This window comes from Manacus vitellinus, unplaced genomic scaffold, assembly GCF_001715985.3.
Source record: "Manacus vitellinus isolate BGI_N305 unplaced genomic scaffold, ASM171598v3 scaffold_3_pilon, whole genome shotgun sequence".
Classification (NCBI taxonomy): Eukaryota; Metazoa; Chordata; class Aves; order Passeriformes; family Pipridae; genus Manacus; species Manacus vitellinus.
In genome coordinates, this window is record NW_021940535.1 from 14,150,044 (window position 1) to 14,172,320 (window position 22,277).

General features: G+C 36.7%; 1 protein-coding gene and 1 long non-coding RNA gene across 2 annotated transcripts in view; both read left to right on the forward strand.

The window, feature by feature from the left end:
* Positions 1-22,277, forward strand: part of OSBPL10 (oxysterol binding protein like 10) — a 109,031-nt gene that overhangs the window by 20,448 nt on the left and 66,306 nt on the right. Inside the window, exons 3-5 of the mRNA XM_018075127.2 lie at positions 6,949-7,124; positions 8,841-8,920; positions 20,196-20,387. Coding sequence (XP_017930616.1) covers positions 6,949-7,124; positions 8,841-8,920; positions 20,196-20,387 — 448 coding nt within the window. The remainder of the gene's footprint in view (positions 1-6,948; positions 7,125-8,840; positions 8,921-20,195; positions 20,388-22,277) is intronic.
* LOC108640235 lies at positions 544-2,524 on the forward strand. Its single transcript, XR_001921022.1, has 3 exons — positions 544-651; positions 1,852-1,985; positions 2,493-2,524. It is a non-coding gene; the product is annotated as an uncharacterized LOC108640235 (long non-coding RNA).

A 22,277-nucleotide genomic window follows, 5' to 3' on the forward strand; every position in this document is an offset into this window, starting at 1 on the left:
GTGTTTGCCCCTAAACTGCAATTGCTAGTCCTCAGCGTGACCATGTTGTACTGAAGCATAGATTATAGGATGAATGTACTTTTCCACAATTCTGTATGAACTCAAAGCCTGGTGGATAGAAATGGATGCATTATTTTTAGGCCTATTCTTCCTCCCTCCTTCCTAAAAAGCAACCCCTAAGCAGCTCTTAATATTTATTCTGATTGTAGTCTCTTTTTCCTTAAAATCTGTTGCTGACTACAGAGAATTTCAGACAGTTGAAAATAATTGGCATTGCAAGCAGGTGGTGATGACCTGATGAGCTGGTCAGTAACAATTGTAGTTTCTGTAGGTACTGAGGAAGAAGTGACATTTTGGTTTATAAAGAGAACTCCCTGGGACACGAGAATACAGGAAAGGAGATTTATCTTAATATTTTATTTTTGTGCGAATTCTTTGGATGCTAAAATCATGAAGGGCATGATCATCAAAAACAAGCTGTCCATCTATGAGCTGTGGATAATATTTCCTCTGTTTCTTATGTCCATTATAGGTATGGAACACCTCTGAAAGTATCCAGTAAATTGTAGTTCATCTTGACTGATATGCAATTACAATAATGCAGAGAAATTACTGTTCTAAAAATTCAGTTTTCATACACAGATGCTCAAAGTGAGTAAAGCTTTTAATGAATACAATGGCTTCTGTGCTTTCTTATGTTAGAAAATGGGGAAAAAATTGATGAACCTCAATGCATAAAGGATGTTAGAGTTACTGAAATGTAAGCATGTTCTCCTAATCATCTGTCTTTAAATGACAACTTTAGAGATAATTTTTAATAATCAAGTCCTTGACTCTCAAATGTGTATGTGCCATGCTTTATCTTTTTTTTGGCATAAATAATTCCATTAATCTTATGACTTAAGGTAAAAGGAAAAAAGAAGAATTAAGTAATTACATAAATATGGTGTCCAGGATGGCCTAGTAAGATACAGTTTCCTAAAAATGAAATATTTCTATGTGACAGCTCGTTCATTTACTGCAGCCATAAACTTTGCTTTTCTTTGACACAGTAATTTACTTTCTATCCCATAATTCTTATCTGTTTTTATACTACTTAAAAAAAAGAGAGAATTATGGAATAGTTTGACTCCTTATTCTTGAAAATCCTCCTTTAGAGGATTATGGAATCACTGAGGAACATGTGCTGACAGTGACTGAGGGGAAATTGGAATGGAATATAAGGAAAACATATGTTTGGAAAGTCAGAAATGTTGAGAACAAAGTGATTGAAGGAGAAGGTAGTGAATTCTTCTGCTGTGAGCTGCTTCTGTTCTTGAGTTAATTTGATGCTGAAGTATGTAGTAGAGCATAGTTTTTGTCACATTGTCTGGAATGATGAATTCAGCAGTCTGAGAAGGGAAAATACATGAATTGTTACTTTTCTAATATGATAGGGAAGGAGATGCTGCCTATTAATGTTTTAAATCAGCACGAAGATTGCCCTGTTTCAACTAAATGTATTTTATTTAAAAAATTTGCATTTTCTTAGTTAAAATAAAAAGTAGATCATAAAGTGCATATTGTGAGACTGGCTTATGAGAATAGGTATCTTTGAAAGAGCTAAAGTGGTGTTTTAGAGAGAAAAGCTCCTCTGTCCATCAATAAGAAAGTAACTGGGGAAAAAAAAAATCTCCAAAAAGATGAAACAAGGCTAGCCTGCTATAGAAACAAGCCAGCATCCCTCTCTATCCAGAAGTACTTGCTGTGTTAGGTCGTCATGTAATGAAAACCATTTTATTGTTTTGAGATTATGGGAAATTGGAAGATTTTTGTCTTTATTCAAAAGCATTTGTCTATGCTCCTGTGCAGTATTCAGGCATCCATACCAATTTTAAACATAAAGTCTGGAATTAAACACAGTCCAACTATGAAGCATGGACTCCAGAGTAGGCTGGTTTATGAACCCAAGGATGTAATTCATACAATGCTGCTTTCCATAAGAGGTGAGGTTTTGTTGTTGTTTTTTTTTTCTTTTTTTTTTTAGAACGTTGAATCAAAAATGGAAGATTTGACTGGGACTACAGTTGTCCAGCTGCAAATGTCTATATAAAAATGTCTCATTATAAATTCAAACTAGAAGTTGTAAAAAATCTGGTTCAGAAAACTGACTTAACTGGGACAGAAGTATGGGAGGAGAATTCCAATCCTTAGGAATACATTACACAATGGAAAGATCTAGCAATCCTACCTGGAAAACTTCTTGGGATTACAGAGTAGTGCAAACTTGGGTACAGGTGGTTGGTTTTTGGGATATGTCCAGAATAAAGGGAGAAAAGGAGGAATTTATTTTAAGAAGTGTTTTTTCTGCTGGGACACACTTCTGGGTGCATTGCAGATTTGCATCCTCGTGACAGCTTCAATGAGCAGTGCACCATGTTATGGGTGTACAACTGAATGACGAAATACCTAGAAATGTTGTGGTTTAATTATTTATTATTTACTTATTAAAGTATGCCTTTCCACTGGAGAATATGGAAATGCTTAATTTGACTGGAAATGGGAAAATGAAAATTCTTAAATCCAGTGAGGTGAGTAAATTACATAGGAAATGTTCATGTGCTTCTGATATCTTTGTGTATTTTGTGATGTCAAAATGTCTGATTTTTTCATGGAACATCTGCATAGCTGCTGTTCTTTGTTGACAGGCTCTAATGGTAGATCACTTTCATCTCTGCTATACTACCAGCATTTTTCTTAAAGTCTTCTTGAAGAGGGAACTAATAATAAATTATTAGACTGCTATATAATTATATGAAAATGTTATATTTATTACTATAATAAATGCTCTTATCAGTGAATGCAAATCCAGTTGAAATAGCTTATTGGTGCTGTGTTTGACCCTTCCTTTTTATGAATTCAGAAGGCAACATAGATGCACTTCCTAATATGTCGTGTTAGTTCTGCTTGACATTTTTTTTTTTAAATTTGAAATGGCTGTGAATGAATGAGGGAATGGATAAAGGGGATAGTGAAACACAATGAGCATTTAATTAAAACAGTTGCAGAATTTATAAGACAGGATTTATTCAGAGAAGGCACTGATTTTGAAATATGGGAAGTAAAAGAGAAATGAAGTATCATCAGGCCACATTGACAAACTCACAAGTGACTTAAAACGTAACAGTTCTGGTAATGTCAGACTTGTAGTTTGCTGAGTGTGGTGAGTGTTTTCTCTTGTAATTGATATCAGCTGGTAATGCATCTACATTTGTTAGGAATGGCAGAGTGGGAGTACCCTGGTGAATCCTAGGAGCTTGAGGGAAGCTGGGCCAGAGGAGTGGGAAGCCTCTAGTCTCTGAACAGATTTGAATTTAAAGTGAGAAATTCATTGCCTTTTCCTTTGTGAAATAGCCTGCTTTTTCTTTCCTATAATTTTACTTGTCTACTTTGACTTGTGTTTATGCAGTTAAAACTGCTAAAAATGTGTTAAAGTGGTAATTTTCTAGCTTACCTTTAGATGGAGTCTTTTAATGACTATTAATTAAAAAAAAAAGATGTTATTCCAATTTTGGAATAACAGAAAAATTTAGCTGTCTTTTGAAAGTGTCTGTCAGTAACAGTTATTTCATAATATCTGTTTAACACTCATTCTTTGTGTGTTTAGTACATAACTCTGCTACTTCCTGCCTGACTGTTCTCTAAGGAGTATGTTAGTTTTCATTACTGTTCATCTGTAATTTAATTACAGAAATACGACATCATAGGCAAAGGTGTGAGCAAGGCCAGTAGAGAAATGCAGGTGGCAAGATGAATCAGTTGTAGAGAGGCTAGTGCTGTTATTTCCCTGATAGGCAGAACAAATGACTTTTAGAACTGAAGTTAAAAGACATCCCTGTCTTTTTGATACAGTTACACAGCACTTCTAAGAGGTGACATGTACTATGCTTTTCTTTTCTGCTTTATATGTATAATGCTTTTCTATCCTCATTTAATGAAAGAATCTGGTCTCCGTTTCTTCTGTGGTTTTGTGGTGGTATGAACTGGGTCATCATTTGGTCTGTGATGCTAGAAGATGTTTTTGAAAGCAGCTTCTGTTTTTTCTATACCTTTATGTTCTCCCTCCCCATCTCCTTTGTACAAAGCCCTACGCTGCTTGCTTTGACATTTAATTCCTTATTTCTTCTCCTGGCCTTTTCTATCCTGTTAACAGTTTTTCAAAGTGCATTATCCCTCTGCTTCTCTTGTGAGGCTCTAGTTGCCTGTGCAGTTTGTTCCTGTCTGTCTTTTTCTGTGATACCGCTGTGTGAAAGGTAAAGAGGGGAATTGCACATCAAACCATAACCCTTGAAAAGGAAATACTTGATTCTGTGTGATGTGAACAGTGTCATGGCCAAGATGCCTGTGAAAAGTTCCTGGTTCTTCTGGGATAAGAAAGAAGGCAGGATACTTGCTGAGGGTGATGTGAAGGCCTGTGTGAACTGGTTACTTTTTTTCTTTCTTAAGATTACTGCTTGATTTCTGTTGAAAATATTGAATGCTTTTACAGGCATCTGAGACATCATCACAAATACTGAAAACCTGAGGTACAAAGCCAGTGATAATGTTCCGGTTTTTTTGAGACTGTACACAAAATAGGTTGTGGTTGGCTAGAAGGTCCAGGTAACACTGCTGCTCCAGCTGTGATAACGAGGATGTGGAAGGATGCTATCTCTGCCTTTAGGAATTTGCAGAAGTCGCTACTCTCAGTTGTCATTATGCTGGTAAAGGTATATTCTGTACTCAAATGGCTGGTTTCCTTCCCTGGGGTAGCTTTATGGCAGTGCAAAGCCCATCTTTGTGGAGCTTACAGTCACTCTGGGAGTGCTTTGCTGGTCTCACATGCAAAGATTTCTGAGCTGAAGTGCTCGTGGTGTTTATGTAACTTAATAGGTTCTGTTCTAATAGACTCAGAGGAACATTTTTCCCTAAATCCTTTGATCTTGATAGGAGAAGGAAAGACTATTTTTCTTGCCTCTCTTTTTCTTTCTTTTTTTTTTCTTTAACTGTTTTTCCTCCTTCTGTTGATTGTAAAGCTGTAGTTCAGTAACTACAATGGTGATTTTCAAGGTAGTAATCAATAAAAAATGGCCAAATAATGAAGGCTGAAATAAATTATTTGTACCTGAACAATAGAAGGACAATGAAATTATAATGAGGATGGCACAGGCTCAGAATGGACATTTCTGTATATAAAGTCTAGACTTGTTTACTGAACCCAGAGAAACACTAGCTTAGGGTCAAGCTACTATATAATTTTCTCAGGGGCATGGCATTGTTTCTGTCTAGTGCTCTTCTTTTTCTCCTGAGAATGTAACAGATATTTTTGAAATGGACAAGAAAAACTGAAAATGAGCAAAATTAAAATTTACTGTGAAATGTGCAAGTTTGACTTTTTTTTTTGTTGTACATTTTCCAAATCTGCTGTTTTCCCCTGCAGTTAAGTGAATCTATTTTTCCCTACTAAGCAAACTGAAGATAAAAAATGCTTTATAGGTGGGTGAGTAGTAATGTAGAATCATTTAAAAGTCAAACAAAATAGGAAGGTTATGGAGTGGTGCAATATAAGTCAATAAGGTAATCTGAAATTTTGGCAATTTAGGGCATCCTTATTTTTAACAGTGCTATTGGAAATATGGTGGTGGTTGGCACTGAACCTGCCATTCCCCTAGTCCTTTTTTTGTGGTGAGGATATCCTGTGAAATGGAGGGATGTGCTTCGTGATTACAAGAGTGAGGCTTTCCATTTGTTTCATGAGGGAAGGGATGCAGAGAGATGGGAGATGGAGTCAGGGCAGAAATGAGTGATGTAGTGATGTGCTAGCTTAAAATCCTTTGGGACAGGGTTGTTAATCTGTAATAATTTGAAGAGAGTTTGATCTTTGTTCTGATATGAAGGTGGTGGCAGTAGAGAGTTATGCATAACTATGGCAAAGGAAGGTTGCCCAAGCAAAATGTCTGAAGCTCTGTCAATCTTAGGTAAGGTTTCCTTGCATCATGTCCAGGCTTATTTACCTTGACTAAAGAGATGGGCAGATCATCACCCATAACTTCAGTTGGCTGTGAAGACAATCCTGGAAATATTCTGTGATGGGAAAGGTTAGAGGTGTTCTGCATATTGGGGGTATTGTGAAAGGGCTAAGACAAAATGCCACTTTCAAAAGAAAGCAGTAACCTGAGTAAATTTGGGATGTACAAAGCTACAGAAGTCTGAATAATCAGTTTCTGAAATACTGTACGCAAATTCATATGATCTGTGCTAATCTCATCTGGAGGAACAGTAGAAATAGTATGTGTTAAAAATGCCCATGTTAGTGGTATTAGCCAGGTTGTTGGGGTGTTTTTTTAGAAGAAGCTGAGGGGATAATCTGCATTCCTGTAATCTTCACTCTAGTCTGTTGAGGGTCGGTAGCTCCTTCATTTGAGCCAGGTGGTTATTCTCCCTCCCCTTTTGGCAAAGAGTTAAAGTGTTAAATAATTGTTCTGTGTAATAGCATAGATGATTTCCACAGGGAAATGGAATTTAAGATCTGTGTTGTTGTGAAAAATAGGTTTAGTTGTGGGGAAAAAAAAAGGTACATTTCCAACTCTTGAGACTGACACACTTAAGTTTGAAATATCTTTGCTTTCATTTACTGCACTTGAGCAATTCAGTTAGTTTATTTTTTGTTTGTATGATCTTGCAGTCCTGGAAATTGGTTTATTTTGAAATGGTTTGGGTTATGAATAAAAGAATAGATCACATGCCCCTGAAAAATCAAGCCTAATGATCAAAATAACAGCACCTTATAAAATGGAGTTATTACAAAAATTAGTTTAACTTCATTTGTTTATTAATGATCTTGATTTAAGATCAATCTGTGTTCTTTTTTGAGTAAATACATGAAAAACTTCAGCAGAAATACTATATGACTGTAATTTATTTCAACAGGTACTTTGTGCTGGACTTTGAGACGGGGATTCTGCAGTATTTCGTGAATGAACAAAGTAAAAACCAGAAGCCAAGAGGAGCCTTGTCTTTAGCTGGAGCTATAATATCACCCAGTGATGAAGTGCCACACATGCTGGTGGTCTACTCTGCTAATGGAGAGATGTATAAGTTAAAAGGTACAGTGCTGCTTAGAGGTGCCAGCTGAGTTGTTCCTCTCTCCCTTTCCTGCTTCTGCATCTCTTTTCTCATATCTCCTTTCTCTTTTACTTCCCTGTGCTGTCAGACAGTAGTGGTTATGCACTATATCATGTGGAAGAGTAATCTGGAGTTAAGTGCCTATGATTTTACAGTGTGTAGGCTTTCAGGGCTGGAAGATACCTCATGGAATCTGTAATCTGTTGCTGTGGCATTCTGAATGGTATGTCTTACTCGCTTGCAAAGGAAGAAAAAGCTGCTTTCATTGCTGTCCACGGCATAACATTTAATTTCTAGTATTGTTCTCCTCTGCTACCATCCTGCAGATAATGTGCAATAATAAATCTGATGATAGGTCAGAGAAGGGAAAAATGCTAGTGGGAGGCTGTTAAGATGTTATGTTCTTGTCAATCTTGGAGTAATTGAATGCACCTGTAACAAAATTTTCTCTTCCCTTTCTCCTAAATATAGGAAAGACAATATATAGGTATATAGGAGTTACTTTGGAATACTAAAAAAAAAAAAAAAAAAGGCAGTGTTCAGATGTTTTCAGTGTGGTTAATTGATCATGATACTTTTATATCAAACGAATTTATAAAAAACTGTTATTAAAAAAAAAAAGTGACATGTAATACAGTGTAACAAAAGTATTCTTAGTTTTATTCTGACCGCAGTTTATCAGTTGTCGAGTAGGACTGAGCATGCAGGAGTCCTCTGTGGTACAGTGTGTTGCCACTTTATACATAGAACTGAGACACAGGAACAACCAGGGAGAATATCTGTTAAAATGTGTTGAATTTGCATAGCTAGAAAGTATGAGCACTTGTTTCAATATCATGCTTTTCCAAACCCTTGAGATTATTAAATGCTTGCAATGTGCTGCTTTTAATTTAATGAGGTCTATGAATTTGATTCAAATTAGTAAATAGTTTCTATGCTAAGTCAATAATTATTGAGATACTTAATAGCAGAGGAAGTAAGAGAAAATATTTACTGAAATTACGAAGCCTGTATTGCCTTTCTTAATCAGGATTACTATAGTAGTGGTTTGTTTAAGACAAAACCAAATATCTCTCCTAAAAAGACTTACTAATAGTACACGGAAACCACCTGATATAAACTGCAGACAAACTTAATAATTTTTAAAGTTGTCTTTTAAAGATGTAAGGGGGAAATTGTGATTTTTGTTCTTGTGTCTTTAAGTTGCATGTGAGTGACACGGGTTTTGAGAGAGATTTAATTGAACTCTATTAAAAGAGAAGTACTTGAGTTTCTGGGGAACTGGTAGCTTATCTGGTAGCTGGTTGACAGCCTGAGTGTAGAGCTTTTACTGATTTAAATACTGTGGTGTGGCCCTTGTTCTTCACAAAAAGAGACAATTAAAACAAAAGTGGATGAAAAATCTAAAACAAAAAAGTCATCTAGAGGTAGTTCTGCTTTTACTAACACTTGGAGGAGATAACTGTGAAGAAGATTTGTAAGTTCATCTCTTCCATCTGGCCACAGCCTCCTCAGTTCAGGCTTCTGTGTCTTGTACTGAAACACCTGAGCATAGTTAAGTAGCCTAAGTTAGAATTTATACTGCATTCTAATCAGTAAATAATCTTTCCCCCCTCTGCCCTGCTCCGTCATCCCTTGTGCTAAAAGAGGGTATTGATTTTTGTGTGATCCCCTGCATTTCCTTGTTTCTATTTTAGCTGCTGATGCAAAGGAGAAACAATACTGGATAACTCAGCTTCGATCCTGTGCCAAACATCACAAGGAAGGTAATTCTAAGGTAAATAATTGAGTGGAAGAAGTAACTATTGCGTTTTAAGTGGTGTAGGTGAAGAATAGCATGATCTGGATGATAGACTGGCTGTGGTAGTTAGTGGAATGATATTTAGAGGGTTTTGAATAAAAGCAGGTTGTCATTTGTCACTAAATGGAGCAGACAAGTTAGTTGGGCAACCCAAATAAATAAACATTGTCCTATTTATGAGAAAGTAATGAAGGGATGGTTAATTCAGTGGCTGGATAAACAGTTTATTAATAAATAGCTATGTGATGTCCTGATTAGTATTTAAAAATGTTAAGTAGTATTAGTTTTATTTTATTTTATAAGGTTTAGTGACTTTTATTATTGGAACTTTAAATAGATGTTAGCAGCTATCAGTCTTTGTCTTCTTTACTAAATCTGAAAGAGATCATCATATGATGATGGTTTTGGTGTTAATATGAAGTCTCACACACAAAAATTCCTGCTCTCAGTCCTTTAACCATTTCTGTTGATATTACAAGAATGAAAAAGATTGCTTTTCTCATGACTAATTGTTTTCTGTATTTAAAAGAAAAATGCATATAACAGCAAGCTGAAAGGATTTCTTCCTGTTCCAAGATGCTGAGAATATCAGTGTTATGTTAGCTGCAGTCAAAGTTATGATCCTGAATATCTTTGAAAGCTGGACTTTGAGAAGATGAATAGTATTTTGAGGAGACTGCCATTTATTGAAGTGAGCGAAGTAAAGTCAACCTTTTGTTGTTTCTTTGGAGTGATGTGGACCTGTCAGGAAGTAAATGTGGTATAAGTAAAACCCTTTTCAAAGGAGACTTAAATACCTTGAGTATTTCAGTACTTTTAAAATTCTTATGCATAGCAATTCAATATGGTTTTTATATAGATGTGGCCCAGTTACTCAGAAAGATGCAACTCTACTTGTTTGGGATACTCTTACAGTTGCTGTTGATTTGCAGGTCCTGTGCTAGATAGAGATGGTAACTGTTTGTGCTCAGTTGCCATCAATGAATTATTCCTCAATAAGTTCTCTTGGTCACTTCTTGAACCCATTTAAATGTTTAGCATCTGCAGTGTACTGTGGTGAGGTAGTAGAAGTGCTGTTCAGTATATATGATATCGGAGACTTGTGTAATGACATACTGATTCTTCTACTCTCTATTAATTTCTGTAATATTTCTTAATACTGGGTTTGTTTTTATCCTTTTGCCCGCTCCTGAAAAATAATTCTGTAGAGGTGTCTATTTTAACAGCACAGTCTCATTCTAGGATGGCAGTAATTGAGTTGAAGCTGATTTATGTGTAAGTGAAGTTTGGATCATTTCTCCTCCTTAGGTAAAAACTGTTGCACTTAGTAATAATTTATATTCTAAATTTTTCATACTACCTGTCCATGTTGAGCTCCTACAGTAGTAGTATCTGCATATTTTGATGTGTTCTAAATTAGTATGTCAAGAGAAAAATCTTGGTGTCATAACAGTGAAAATAAGTAACAATTAGTAATAGAAGCAAATAGAATTTTAGAAATTATCAGGAAATGAACAGGGAACAAAAGGGATAATACTTAGACTGTTCCAACTCTGTCAAATACTTGTCATGAATACTTTTATCAGTCCCCTTCCATTTCTGAAATGGAAAGTTGTAGTGGGGGAAAGTACTTTTCATCACATTTATTATTCTTCTGTACAGAATGAACTCTGTGATGAATTTTGACTTCATTGTACTCTTTTTTCTTCTGATGATGGGAAGGGAAAGGGCAAATCAGGGAAGTACAGTGTTAGTAAGTGCTCTGCAGTGGCTGAATAGGAAGTATTTCCTAGCTGTTAATAATAATGTCAATATGGGGAGCCTCAAAGAAAAGGAGCTGAAAAAAAGGATCAAAATAAAAGGAGGTGAATGAAAACTGGAGACTATTTTGGGATGCTTTGGATGCCAAAAATATATATAGATTTGAAAAGCATTTGAAAGGCAAAATGTTTTTTGAGAGTCTTGACTGAATGAGCGGGAGACTATTAAATCTGAAGACAACATCTGTCGCAGAAGATCTAAGGCACAACTTCTAGAAACAGGAAGGGCTTATAATGGGGAGCATCTCTGGACTACTTCTTGTACTCTTGCATAGTGACCTACAACTGCTGTGGGTTTTTTTTTCTGGTTCATAGGCTCATTGTCCAAGAAAATAAAAGGATTTCCTTGACTGAGGGGTGGTGGACATATGTAACTGAGGAACGAAATGAAAGATTATTTTAGACAGCAGAAAGAGGGTTCTTGCATTTTTCTTAGACGACTGATGAGTTAGAGAAACTTGGCCTCGGAACCTGGAGTGTAGATGCATTTTGGTTGACGGATGTGTTTGGTATAGATACATTTTAATTGGCTTGAATCTGCTGAGTATAAAATAGAAATATTGAAGAAAACTAAAATATTTTCCTTAGTTCTGTGTTGCAAATCTACATCTAAAATCAGACTAGGTCACTTTTCACTTGAAATGTTTGTTAGTGAAGCACTCTATTTTCTGTTAAGCCACAGAGCATACAGAAAATTTATATTTTCTGTATCTTTAAACATAACAGTCCAGAAAATGAAATGTTGGGAATTTATGCACTTCAGGCAAGACCACTCATCTCTCCACTTCTTAGTCCAGAAGTGGACTGTACTTGAAGGAACATTGTGCTTACCTGTTCCTAGGAACCTTTCTTTTGATAAGATTTATCTCTTTTTCAGTATACTTTTTTCATTTTCCCCCTCCTGTTTTCTCAGCATTAGAGTATTGACTGAGGGATATATTTTCCCTGGCTTTAGCATTGCATATAGTGCTAACTTAGATTTCGTCTATTAGTAAGTCTTAAAACTTCTTACTGCTTTTCCCTATAAAATAAAAGCAAGGAATAAAAAGCATTAATGCTACAATTATTAGGGTTGGGAGATCACATATTGGTTACAAGGGAACAGTACTTCACAGAGACTCCAGAAACTAGAAAAAAATGCATTTCTATTACTTCTTTTTTTTTTTTAATTAATTTTTTTATTTTCCTCAAAGTTTCTTACTTCAAAACCACTGCCTAGTAGGAGGTAAGAGAAGCAAGAACAGCTTCATTTCTTCGTTGATTTTTTTTTTTTCTTTCTCTATCTTATAGATGAAGGTACTTTAGCATGATGATTATTAGCATGGAGGTGGAAACATGCTCTTTAAAATAGTTTAAATTTACCTAAACTAGTATTCTGCTATTTTTAGCCACCTTACTGTTTCTTTTGTGTTGGGTTTAGGGACTGGAATTACATCAAAAGGTCTGTAATGACAAGGAGAAGGGTACATGTTTGACTTCCTTTTGCATAACTGAGGACTTAACAAAAATTCTGCATTTTTGGATTTTGTTAAAATAGCTCTACCATTGATAGGAATGTTGTGATTCTACTGACAGCAGGGCTGGATCTCCTTACTCCTCCCTCTCCCCATACCTCGAGGGCTATAGTAAGTGGTAACTGCAAATTCAGTCTCTCATGGTGCTGTCATGAACAGGCAGGTAGATACTTGTGTGTTTTAGGCTTCTGGAGTTTGAACAGAATCCAAGCTCTGTCTCTGCTGGGAACAGCATCTGGAAAGTTGGAGACTGAGTGTTTGCTCCCAGTTTCTTCTACAACTTAAACTCACCTTTTTCACAGGAAGACTGAGGCAGAAATTTCTAGAGGTTCTTTAGGAGTCATACACTTGAGAAGGAGATGGAATGGGAAGTGAAAATATGCAGTGAGGGGTATGTTTTATTTTATGCAAGTGTGATACAGTTTAAGTGTGAAAAAACCATGGGATAACCAGGCAAGCAGTGGGAAGGTTCCCAGGAATGCCAGAGAAGCTACTCTTAGCATCAAGTCTTTCATCCGGGAGAGAGAACACATTTTTAAAATCTTGATTAAATATTAATGGATGGAAATTCATAGGAAAATGTGATGATTTGGAGGATGTTTTTCAAAACTGAAGCTATCACTGTTCCTGCAAAATATTCACAGAAGAGCATTCCTTCTTCCTGCACTGGATCTATATCAGCAGTAGTTTCCTTTCTTTTTCAGAGCTACTGCCTGCCTCAAAATGCTACCTAATGACTTGCTGTCCTTGCTGTCGTTAAAGCTTCAGCTGGGGACTGGAGTGGTGGAGGAAATTAAACAGAGAAGTGATTAAAAAAAAAAAAGGAAAGAAAAGGTTATATACTAATGACTAAATTTAGTTGCATCCTAATGAATGGTCCAAAGGTGAGCTATACAGCTAACAAGTGCATGTAACACAAGCCAAGTCTGTGACTTTGTTTTAAATAAATTTTACATCTTAATGGTAAAAAAGCAGTAAAAGGATTGTCTTCTCTGGCAAATAATTCCCATGTTGTCAGATAGTCTTAATGTTCTTGGTATTCCCATACAAGTCTCATTTCACTTAATTACAGATTGCTCAACCTCCACAAGTGCCAAATCACACTTTATTGGAAGAAATCTTGTATGTCTGGGTAGGATTGCTGGGTTTTTTTAGACTATTCGAAGTGAATGTTTTGTACAAGTTTTAATTAAAGCATTAGTCAAATTTGAATTCAGCAATGTAAAATGCTTTCAAGGAGTAGGCTTATGCATAATCCAAGAATAATTTTGTATCCATAAATTGTCACAAGCTTGTTAGTTCTTCTGTTTTATACCTCTTTTTTCTTGACTGTATAATGATGGTGGCTGTAAAAGCACCACTAAAAACAAACACACAGGTTTTTATACCAGCTCTTAATTCCAACGTGTGGATCAGTTACTGGATTTGCATAATACCCTTTTATAACTCAGTGTGTATGTATCAGGAACGTGACAGGTAACAGAAGCCTTTATCTTGAGAAGTAGCTTCTGTCTTAAATTGTGCTCAGGTGGTAATTTTCAGCTTATATCTGTGCTAGAATAAGGAGATAAGACTCTCCCTTTTTCCAGCTTCTGATTTGGAGCTGCACAGTGAGCTAGCTGTTAGAAATTGGATGGTGTGAATTCATTTTTAAGCTGGACACATTTGCTCATTCCCTGCAGCTGTAAATTGCAGTCCAATTCCCTTCCTTCTGCTGCCACCCTTTGTGTGGGTTTTGTTATGTTTCTGTGTTAATTTGGGCATCACAAACAGAAAAAATGGCATCCTACTAAAAAGGACTTAGCTCTCTGACCAACTCACTGGGGAATGTGTGTCTCCATCTCTGGTTCTCTACTGGTTTAACTCCCTGCAGTGGCTCTACATGAGGTCCAAAGGGCCTCAGGGCCAGCATGGAAAAATGGTGGAGTAAAAAGTCCAAACCTGCCCCTTTCAGTGCCAACTGTGGTAGCAGTTTAGCTGTAATGTGGAACAGCACCTGCAGTAGTGCCTCAGCGTTTGAGGTTAACATTTTTATAAAATCCTTATGAGGCAGATTTGTAATTTTTCCCAACAGCTGGAAGAATGGTTATCATAGATCTTTGGTTTTTATTGGGTTTCTTCTTGCCTTATTAATGAATGACCACAGATATACTTTTATGTTTCTAAGTGGATTATTGACTGGGTATTTTTAACATTTGCATGATAACTGTTTTCATAAAGCTACATTAGTGAAAATTTCAAGTCTTTGAGAGTGTTATTTGGTTCTTCCATGCACATCAAACCTCTTTTTTCTTTTGAGCTTCACTCTTCTCTCTGTTGGTATGCTTGTCTGCTTCCTCTTCTCATCACTGACCTATAGAAGTCAACTAAAGAATGGCACTTCTAATTAAAGCATGCTTTGAAATTCTTGCAGTAGTGAGGCTGAGAAGGAAGCAGTGCTTGTCTGTAGATAGGTGTGTATTTGAGGTCTTTTTTTCCCCCCTTTGGAAGCTGCATGAAGGTAAGAGTTGCTCACAGCTCTCTGCTTCTTAAATCCTTTTACAGAAATGGAAGAAAATCTATTTAGGACTGAACATGAGCTTGCTTAAATTATTCTTGATGAAGAAAAGATTTTATGATGGAATTATTACCACAGTCTCTTGCTTAAAAAGAGATTGCCTTACTGAAGATGATGAAGCACAAGAACATTCAGTCAGAAAAGTTAGTACCATAGATGATGCTTGACAGAAATGTGCAAAACATATCATAAACTGGTCCCTTTGCAGTGCTGAAGTTTGGATGTTATGTAGATTCAGTCATTTGCATTTTAATATTTGTGAATGATTACAATGTAAATGAAAGAGAACTCTGTCCATATTTGTCTTTTATCAGTGTTTGTTTACTTAGGATGCATTGGAAAAGAAGTAGATGGGAATTAAAGTACTGAATGGTGGTGTCTCAAAATTGTAATTACTTTTTGATAGCATGTGACTTCTCATAGCTCTAAAGCTGCATGCAGGGATTGGTTCTGTGCTGTGTATATGCGGAGGAGTAAAGGAATGTCATTTCAGTATTTATTATTCTGAGGAAAACATCTGTGGCACAGTGCCTGTGAAAATGATGATTATCAACTATAAACAGATATGACAGTTCACTTCAGAAATGATTTTATTGATCTCTGGAACATTGCATTTACTTTCCAAAATAAACAAAATTGTTTGCTTCTGGTAAATGGTGAAAAACACTTCAGCTTCTTTGTGAACAAGAAGGGCAGTCTCTAGGGAGAATGAGTCATGAAAACAGTACAGTTGGAACTTACTGTTCTACAACTACATTATTTTAATTGTTAGGATTTTTGATATCGTAGTGGAAGCCTTCATTTTCTACTTTTTTTATCTGAGGGATGGACAGTCTACTAAAATAAAAATCTTAACCCAAATCTGTATTAGCTAAGCATACTTTAGCTTTAGGTCATAAAACCAAGATGAACACAAGTTACAAATTAATCTTTTATTAGCTTTTTTATTATTCTTTTATTGGTTTCATTTTATTAGCAGGCAAACTGTTAGAGCAATAGTAAAGTGTAGCCTTAGGGAAGAATATTTGTAATCCTTTTGGGATGCTTCAACCTGTGGATTTCTTGACTCATTATTGGAACCATGCATTACTAATTTTTGAAGAGCTTATGTCTTCCTTTCATCAGACTTTTTGCTATCTTTTTATTTATTTGTTTGGGAGCCAGAAAGCAGTGAGACCAAAGAAAATTATATGTGATCATGATTGGAGAGACAGATCAGTCATACAAGCAGCTCTAGGGGGAAGAGCAGGGGATTAGGAATAAAGATCCATCAGTTACTGTCATTGCTTTGATTTCCTGCGAGAGTGACTTTGATGACTGTTGTAGTATGATGTGTAATTAGAGTGGTTTTAGCAGTGAAAAACTTCACATAAGTTTTAACATTATAACAAAAATGGGAATTTTGATTTTTGCGCAGCTGTGTGTCAGTGCAGAAGGGATGCTTGTCATTCCATGTGTCTAATCTGAAAAAATTCTGCAAAAGACGAGTCAAGTATTTGGCTGGGACATAGGTGTTGACAGTGTGCTGTAAAAATTCAAAACTGCCTAAGGGGCTGAGTGTGCAGTTCCTGGAGAGTCCTCTTCTGACAATGACAGGAAGAAGCTGTCAGAAGGAATTGGATGCCGCCCCCATCTCCTTGGACTGAGCAGGCACAGTGCTCTGCTCCTGTTCTCTGTGGCAGTGCAGGAGGGGAGTCCAAAAGGTTTAGAATGGTTGTAAAAACTGCCTTCTGCAGACATTCACCTGCACTTTGTGTGTGACTGCTTTTGTAAGTTGGAAATTTTTGTAGTTATTGTGGGGCCTTGCCTAGAGGTAGTTTCATGGGTAGCCAGTGGTTCTGGTGCTGAGCTCATTTAAGGTTTGTGTGTTATAGATGTCCTCTAGAGAATAATCCCAAATTAGGTGACAGAGGATTTGTGTTGTGGGCTGGTGGAATTTTCTGGCATGTTGGTTGGCAATGTCAGGTCACTAGATGGGTGAGGGGTATAAAGGGACGGAAAACGAAGAGGTGAGGAAAACTTGCTTACAGACCTGTGGGAGCTGATCACAGACCAATGTATTTGACTCTGGTACTTGGCACAGAATGTGGCTGTATGTGCTAATTCAGGATTGCCAATCTTCCTGACTGGATGAACTGCATAGGATTGATAGCTGTCTTGAACTGAGAGCAGAAGAGGACTCCAGGAGAGGTTCACTGGTGATGTCCTCTCCCTGGAGATCCCGTAGCTCTATTGTAGGGCAAGGTATGGAGCTGAGTGTCAGGTACACCAGACAGTGGGATATGGTCAGCCCTTGCTAGGCTATGTACTTACGTATGTAGAGATTTGAGTTTACCTAGTGTACGTGAAGAGGCAGCCTTCTTAAGCACCACCCACTACCCATGCACTGTTTTTTCTGATTATTCTCTCCTGATTCACCGATCCCCAAACTCCATGCCCTAAATGACTGTCTACCAAGAGTTCCTGTGGGCTGCCACATGCCTTTGCAAAACTTCATGAAGAGCCATCTTCAATGCACTGTGGTCCCACAGACTGTTTATTCTGCCTCTAGTCATAGTTTATGAGTGTTGATGATGTAGCCCAGTGAGTTGTGATATGAACTAGGGAAAATTTTGTATGGAAAAAAAAGGTAATGGGGATTAAGAGACTCCTAAAATGATAAGCATATCTATTTTTTGGAGATGTGTTCGCTACTTACTTGTGATACAAAACTGGTTAAAAAAATTGCAGCTAGCTAGCAGCTTTTGTATGAATAGTTCACTATCAAATTTATGACTCCCAAACCTAAGTGGGGTTTGGCAAAAGGCATATCATGTTATTTGGCATGGGAGAAAATGTGTGGCATGAGCTGCAGTCAAGGTGTCTGTTGTGATCCATGGGTCAGCTGCAGATAGTTCACTGCAGTTTGAAACACTGTCTTGAGGAAAAATAGCATTGCATTGCCAAATAATATCATTGATATAGATATTGACTTTAGAATACACGTGCATTTCAATTTGTGAACATATATCTCGGAGTGTGCATGTTAAATGAGATTGTTTTGGCAGCTGCTTTTTTTTGAAAGCTGACTCTTTCTTAGAATTCTTTCCTGATTTTGTATTTAAGCAGAAGCAGTACCTGGATTTTTCTGTATTAGTTTTGTGTTACTTTTGTGTTACCTGCAGATCTAAAAGTCTCCCCCAAGAAAATCAAAACATAATAAAACTTCACTTCTCACAGAATATTGTTTTCTTTTAAGCAAAACTAATGACTAAACTCACTGTTTCACATTGCTGCTGTTTATCAGAGTTTTACGATCTGTTTAGCTATATGAAAGTAGCAGCCATGTATTTTTAATATTGTGATTGCATGATACTAGAATGTCAGTGATTCTCAAAAGATTTAATCTTAAAAACAAAATAACTTTTTATTAATCTGGAAGAGAAGTTGATTTTATGATGAAAAATATGAAGTTATGTTGTTCTTCCTCTACACCCTAAACATAGTTTAGAAGTATTCTGATGGTAGTCAGTTTAAAAACCAAACATCAGTAAAGTATATTCTGCTATTATATACTAGGAGTACCCTTTTTCTGTGAAACTTGTATTAAAAAAGGAAATTCAATCACACCCAGTTTCCCATATCCCATTGTTTCTCCCAAATACCTTTTCCTCTGCCTTTTATTTTAATTGTAGTTATGTCTAAGCGATGCTCTTTCAAATGGAAGATGAATTACAAACCTGGCAACCTTCTGTGCCTTTCTGACAAATTACAGCCTGTGCTGCTTTTTTGCCTTAGCATCAAATCCAGTTTAATGCAATTGTAATTTATCAGCCAGGACAGATAATTTTTGAACAGATGCTTATTATTATAATCTTATTGGCCATGGTAGCAAAGAATATATTAATTTCAAAAAAAGTCAGACCGTCATTTCTTGGAAGTGTTTGTAAAATTTTAAGTCCAGACCAATGGAATAATAATTTTTTCTGTGAGATTAGCAACTCTTTGCACAATGGCAATGTGATAAGCCTTTTTTTTAAACCTTCAGATACCTCAGAAAGTCTAAAGTCTAGTTTTGTGTGAGGGTGGCAGAGAGATTGTGTAATTTATTTTTCTCCCTCCTTGGCAGTGCCAGATAATCTACCTTGTCCTTTACAGTCAGTGTAGAGGTAACATGAGGCCTGACTTTAATTCCAGTATTGGTTGGCACCTGTCCACCTTAGATTTAAAGTCTTTTAATGGAATTACCACCGAATTGTGAAAATTGACCCGTAAGGGATAAGAAGAGAGATTTGTACCCAAGGAATACTTTTGTGCACTTACCAGCAGACCTCATGTTGATGGTAGCTGGCTTAGCAATGTTGTAGGCTACCATCATTACCCGTGCAGGGTTTGTAGGAGAGGTGAAACTGTGTTTCACCCATGAGGCTTTATATTTACTTCACTGTCTTAAAGTGCTACTAAATGTCACCGTCTAAACTGATTTGTGTTTCATGAGATAAAAGTTACTCTGATTGAGTTTTAACTTTACAGATGCAATCAGCAGTTCAAAAAGAAGGGAAGAACTCTTTTATATTGCACTTTTATATATGATGTCCCATGGTACTCTAGTGCCCATCTGCGCTTGATTGAGAGTTACTGTCCCACAGACCTCCCAGAAAACTTGTGTTTGAGGTCTGCAGAGAACAAACTGAGATAGCAACACTGACAGACAGTTAGATAACAAAAAAAGGTCTGAATGTTCTGACTGATTTTTGTAGGTTGTGTGTTAAAAGTATTCATACTACAGATACTGTTGGAGATTTATTTCTGACCTTTTTTGTAAATAGGGTTTATCCCAAACTTACTCCAAAATGTGTTGATGTTTTTAGGCTACTTTTTGTTTAAAATGTTAATGTTTAATTGTTGTACCTTGCCAAAATTGCACCTCTGATGTTAAAACCAGGAAATATTACGCTGTTTCAGGTGTTCATCAGGTGAAAGCCTTTTTTCTTCTTTGCTATTCACACCAGTTTGGTGAATTGTAGGTCAGTGGTTTCATAAAAAATATCTGTGCTGGCATTGTTATTACTGCCTGCAAAATCCTTCCTAAGTTTTCCTAAAAAGTACGATTGTAAGAACTTAGCAGAGTGTTATTATGTAAGAATCTGTGAAGATTTTTGCAAAGGCCAATTTCAGGCAAGCCAAGAAACAGAGGCAATAGCTCTAATGTTTCCAAGAGCATCTCTGCTGAGCAATGCAGATGGTTCAGAAAGAATAAAGCAGTTACACCTCCAGATTAGGTTTGTGAGGAAAGTAGAACAACACAGATCTGTAGCCTGAATTGTACATTATTGCTTGTGTAAAGGTTGGTAATATCACCATCCCATTGCTTGTTCTAGAACATTTCATCGTCACGAAGTAGAAGCTCATCTCTGCTGCCACCTGGGACAGTTAATTCTGCATCTCCCAGTGGCCAGAAACACATGAGTCAAAGTGGGCCAACCGTTGTAACCATCACACATCACAAATCACCCGCAGCCGCTCGAAGAGCAAAGAGCCAGCGATCCGGTCAACTCAATGAAGTCAGAGAGGTAAGAGAGAAAAATCTGCTGTTCTGCTATAACTCCGAAGTGTTTACTTTGCTTTAGAGTAAGAAACGGAGTCTGACAAGTCAACGATTCTCTTTGTTTCCTACTTTGTTTGACTGCATTGTTTTGATCCCTTCTCTCAGTAAGAGGTGGTCTTTAGTTCTGGTTCAGCTTCAGGTCAGGTGTATCCAGACTTTTTTTATGCTGATGTTAAAATTAGTATGCACACATGCTTAAAAAATGAAGTAGATTGGCTACAGCTCCCAGACTTTGCAGTAATGTTGCACTACTGAAGGAACACCTCTTTGAAGCTGCGTGCAGCAAAACCTTTCAGATTGGAAAGCGGGCCCTGAGGCCTTTAAATATAACTGGAAAAAAGTACTTTAGGTCTGATGAATGCATGTGAACGAATGCATAGCTCCCCAGACTCAGCAGTTTGTTCCTATATGGCTGTAGTCTTACCTTTGTTATCAAGTTTATATTGCTGGTCTTGTGATGGAAGAATGCTTTGTCTGTATCAAATGCGTGAAAACCAAACAAGAAAGCATATTTATTTCAAAACCTGTTTACCAGTGTTTAAGAAGTATAACTTGTATACCAATTTAAGTCTACCTTCCAGAAAACAAAAATAGTACAGAGTTTTAAGCTTAAATAGTATGCTAGATTTTCACAGAACTCACTTTCATCTTTCATTCCTTATTATTTTTTTGTCTGTCTTTCATGTTAAGAATTTGAATAAATTCTTGGTGTGTGCTCACAATGAAGACTTAAATCGCGCATCCTGATGAAGAATGCTTGTTTTTATTTTGGTTAACACTAAAAGTGAAGAGCTCATTGTCTGAATGTCACCCACATTTTCTTTCCATTATAAAAAATACACCTCTCTTTGTTTAGAATGAAAGTATCCTGTCTTTGTCTACCAGTCATCTCCTCAACTTGTTTCTAGCATACTAAGTGTATTTGCTCTCAGGCTGTATTCAGAGTGCACCTTAAACCCATTAATAAAATAAACAGTGGGAGCTGTTGCAGATTTGTCAAATGAAGCTGTGCAAGGCTGAAGGGAATTGAAAAGAGTGTTAATATATGTGCTGATCATAGTAAGTTGGGAAGGGAAAAAATCATTTGCAAAGAACTACACTTGGAAGAATTAAATACTAACCTATAGTAAAACAATGAATAAGTGGCCAGGTATCATCCCTGCAGAAAATGCTTGCGCGTTGCTGACTCATTTGTTTGCAGTGTATTGCAATGGGATGTCATTCCAAAAACATAAATATTACAGGACTTTAAACTGTAATGATGGAAGGTAATTATTGTGCTCTCCTTGATATGAGTGATACTTCACCTGCAGCACCAGTTCCTGTTGGAGGGCTGCAATAAAAAAAAAAATCTTAGGCATTGAAGATGTTGCAGTGGTTGAAGGTGAAAAGAAATGAGTGCTTTTCAGGGAATGGAAAATGGTACTAAGATAAACGATGCATAAGAAAATTTTATAAGGCAATATGTTTACCTTTTTGTGTATTGGATATTTTTTTTTCAGTGTGCTACTTCTTAAAGAAGAGAATAACAGTGTAAAAATCAGACCTTATGCCCTCTTTTCCAGTCTCGTGTAAAAAGTGGCTGCTTGACTGCTTGATGTTATTTCCATCTTGTGAAGGAATAAGTGCAATTTTTCCAGATTAAGGAAGCAGATTTTATTTCAATGGCATGCTCTGTGCATTTCCTTCTCCCCCTTTTTCTGGAGGGAATCAATAGACTTGGGTATGTGCTACCTGTGTTTTCAGGGAATATTCATGTTCCTTATATGAGTCAATTGGTGACTCTTAGAGCTACTCTCGTGTGTTAAATTTATCAATAAAGAGGTGGGTCCACAGTCCTTCACTTAAAGTGCAC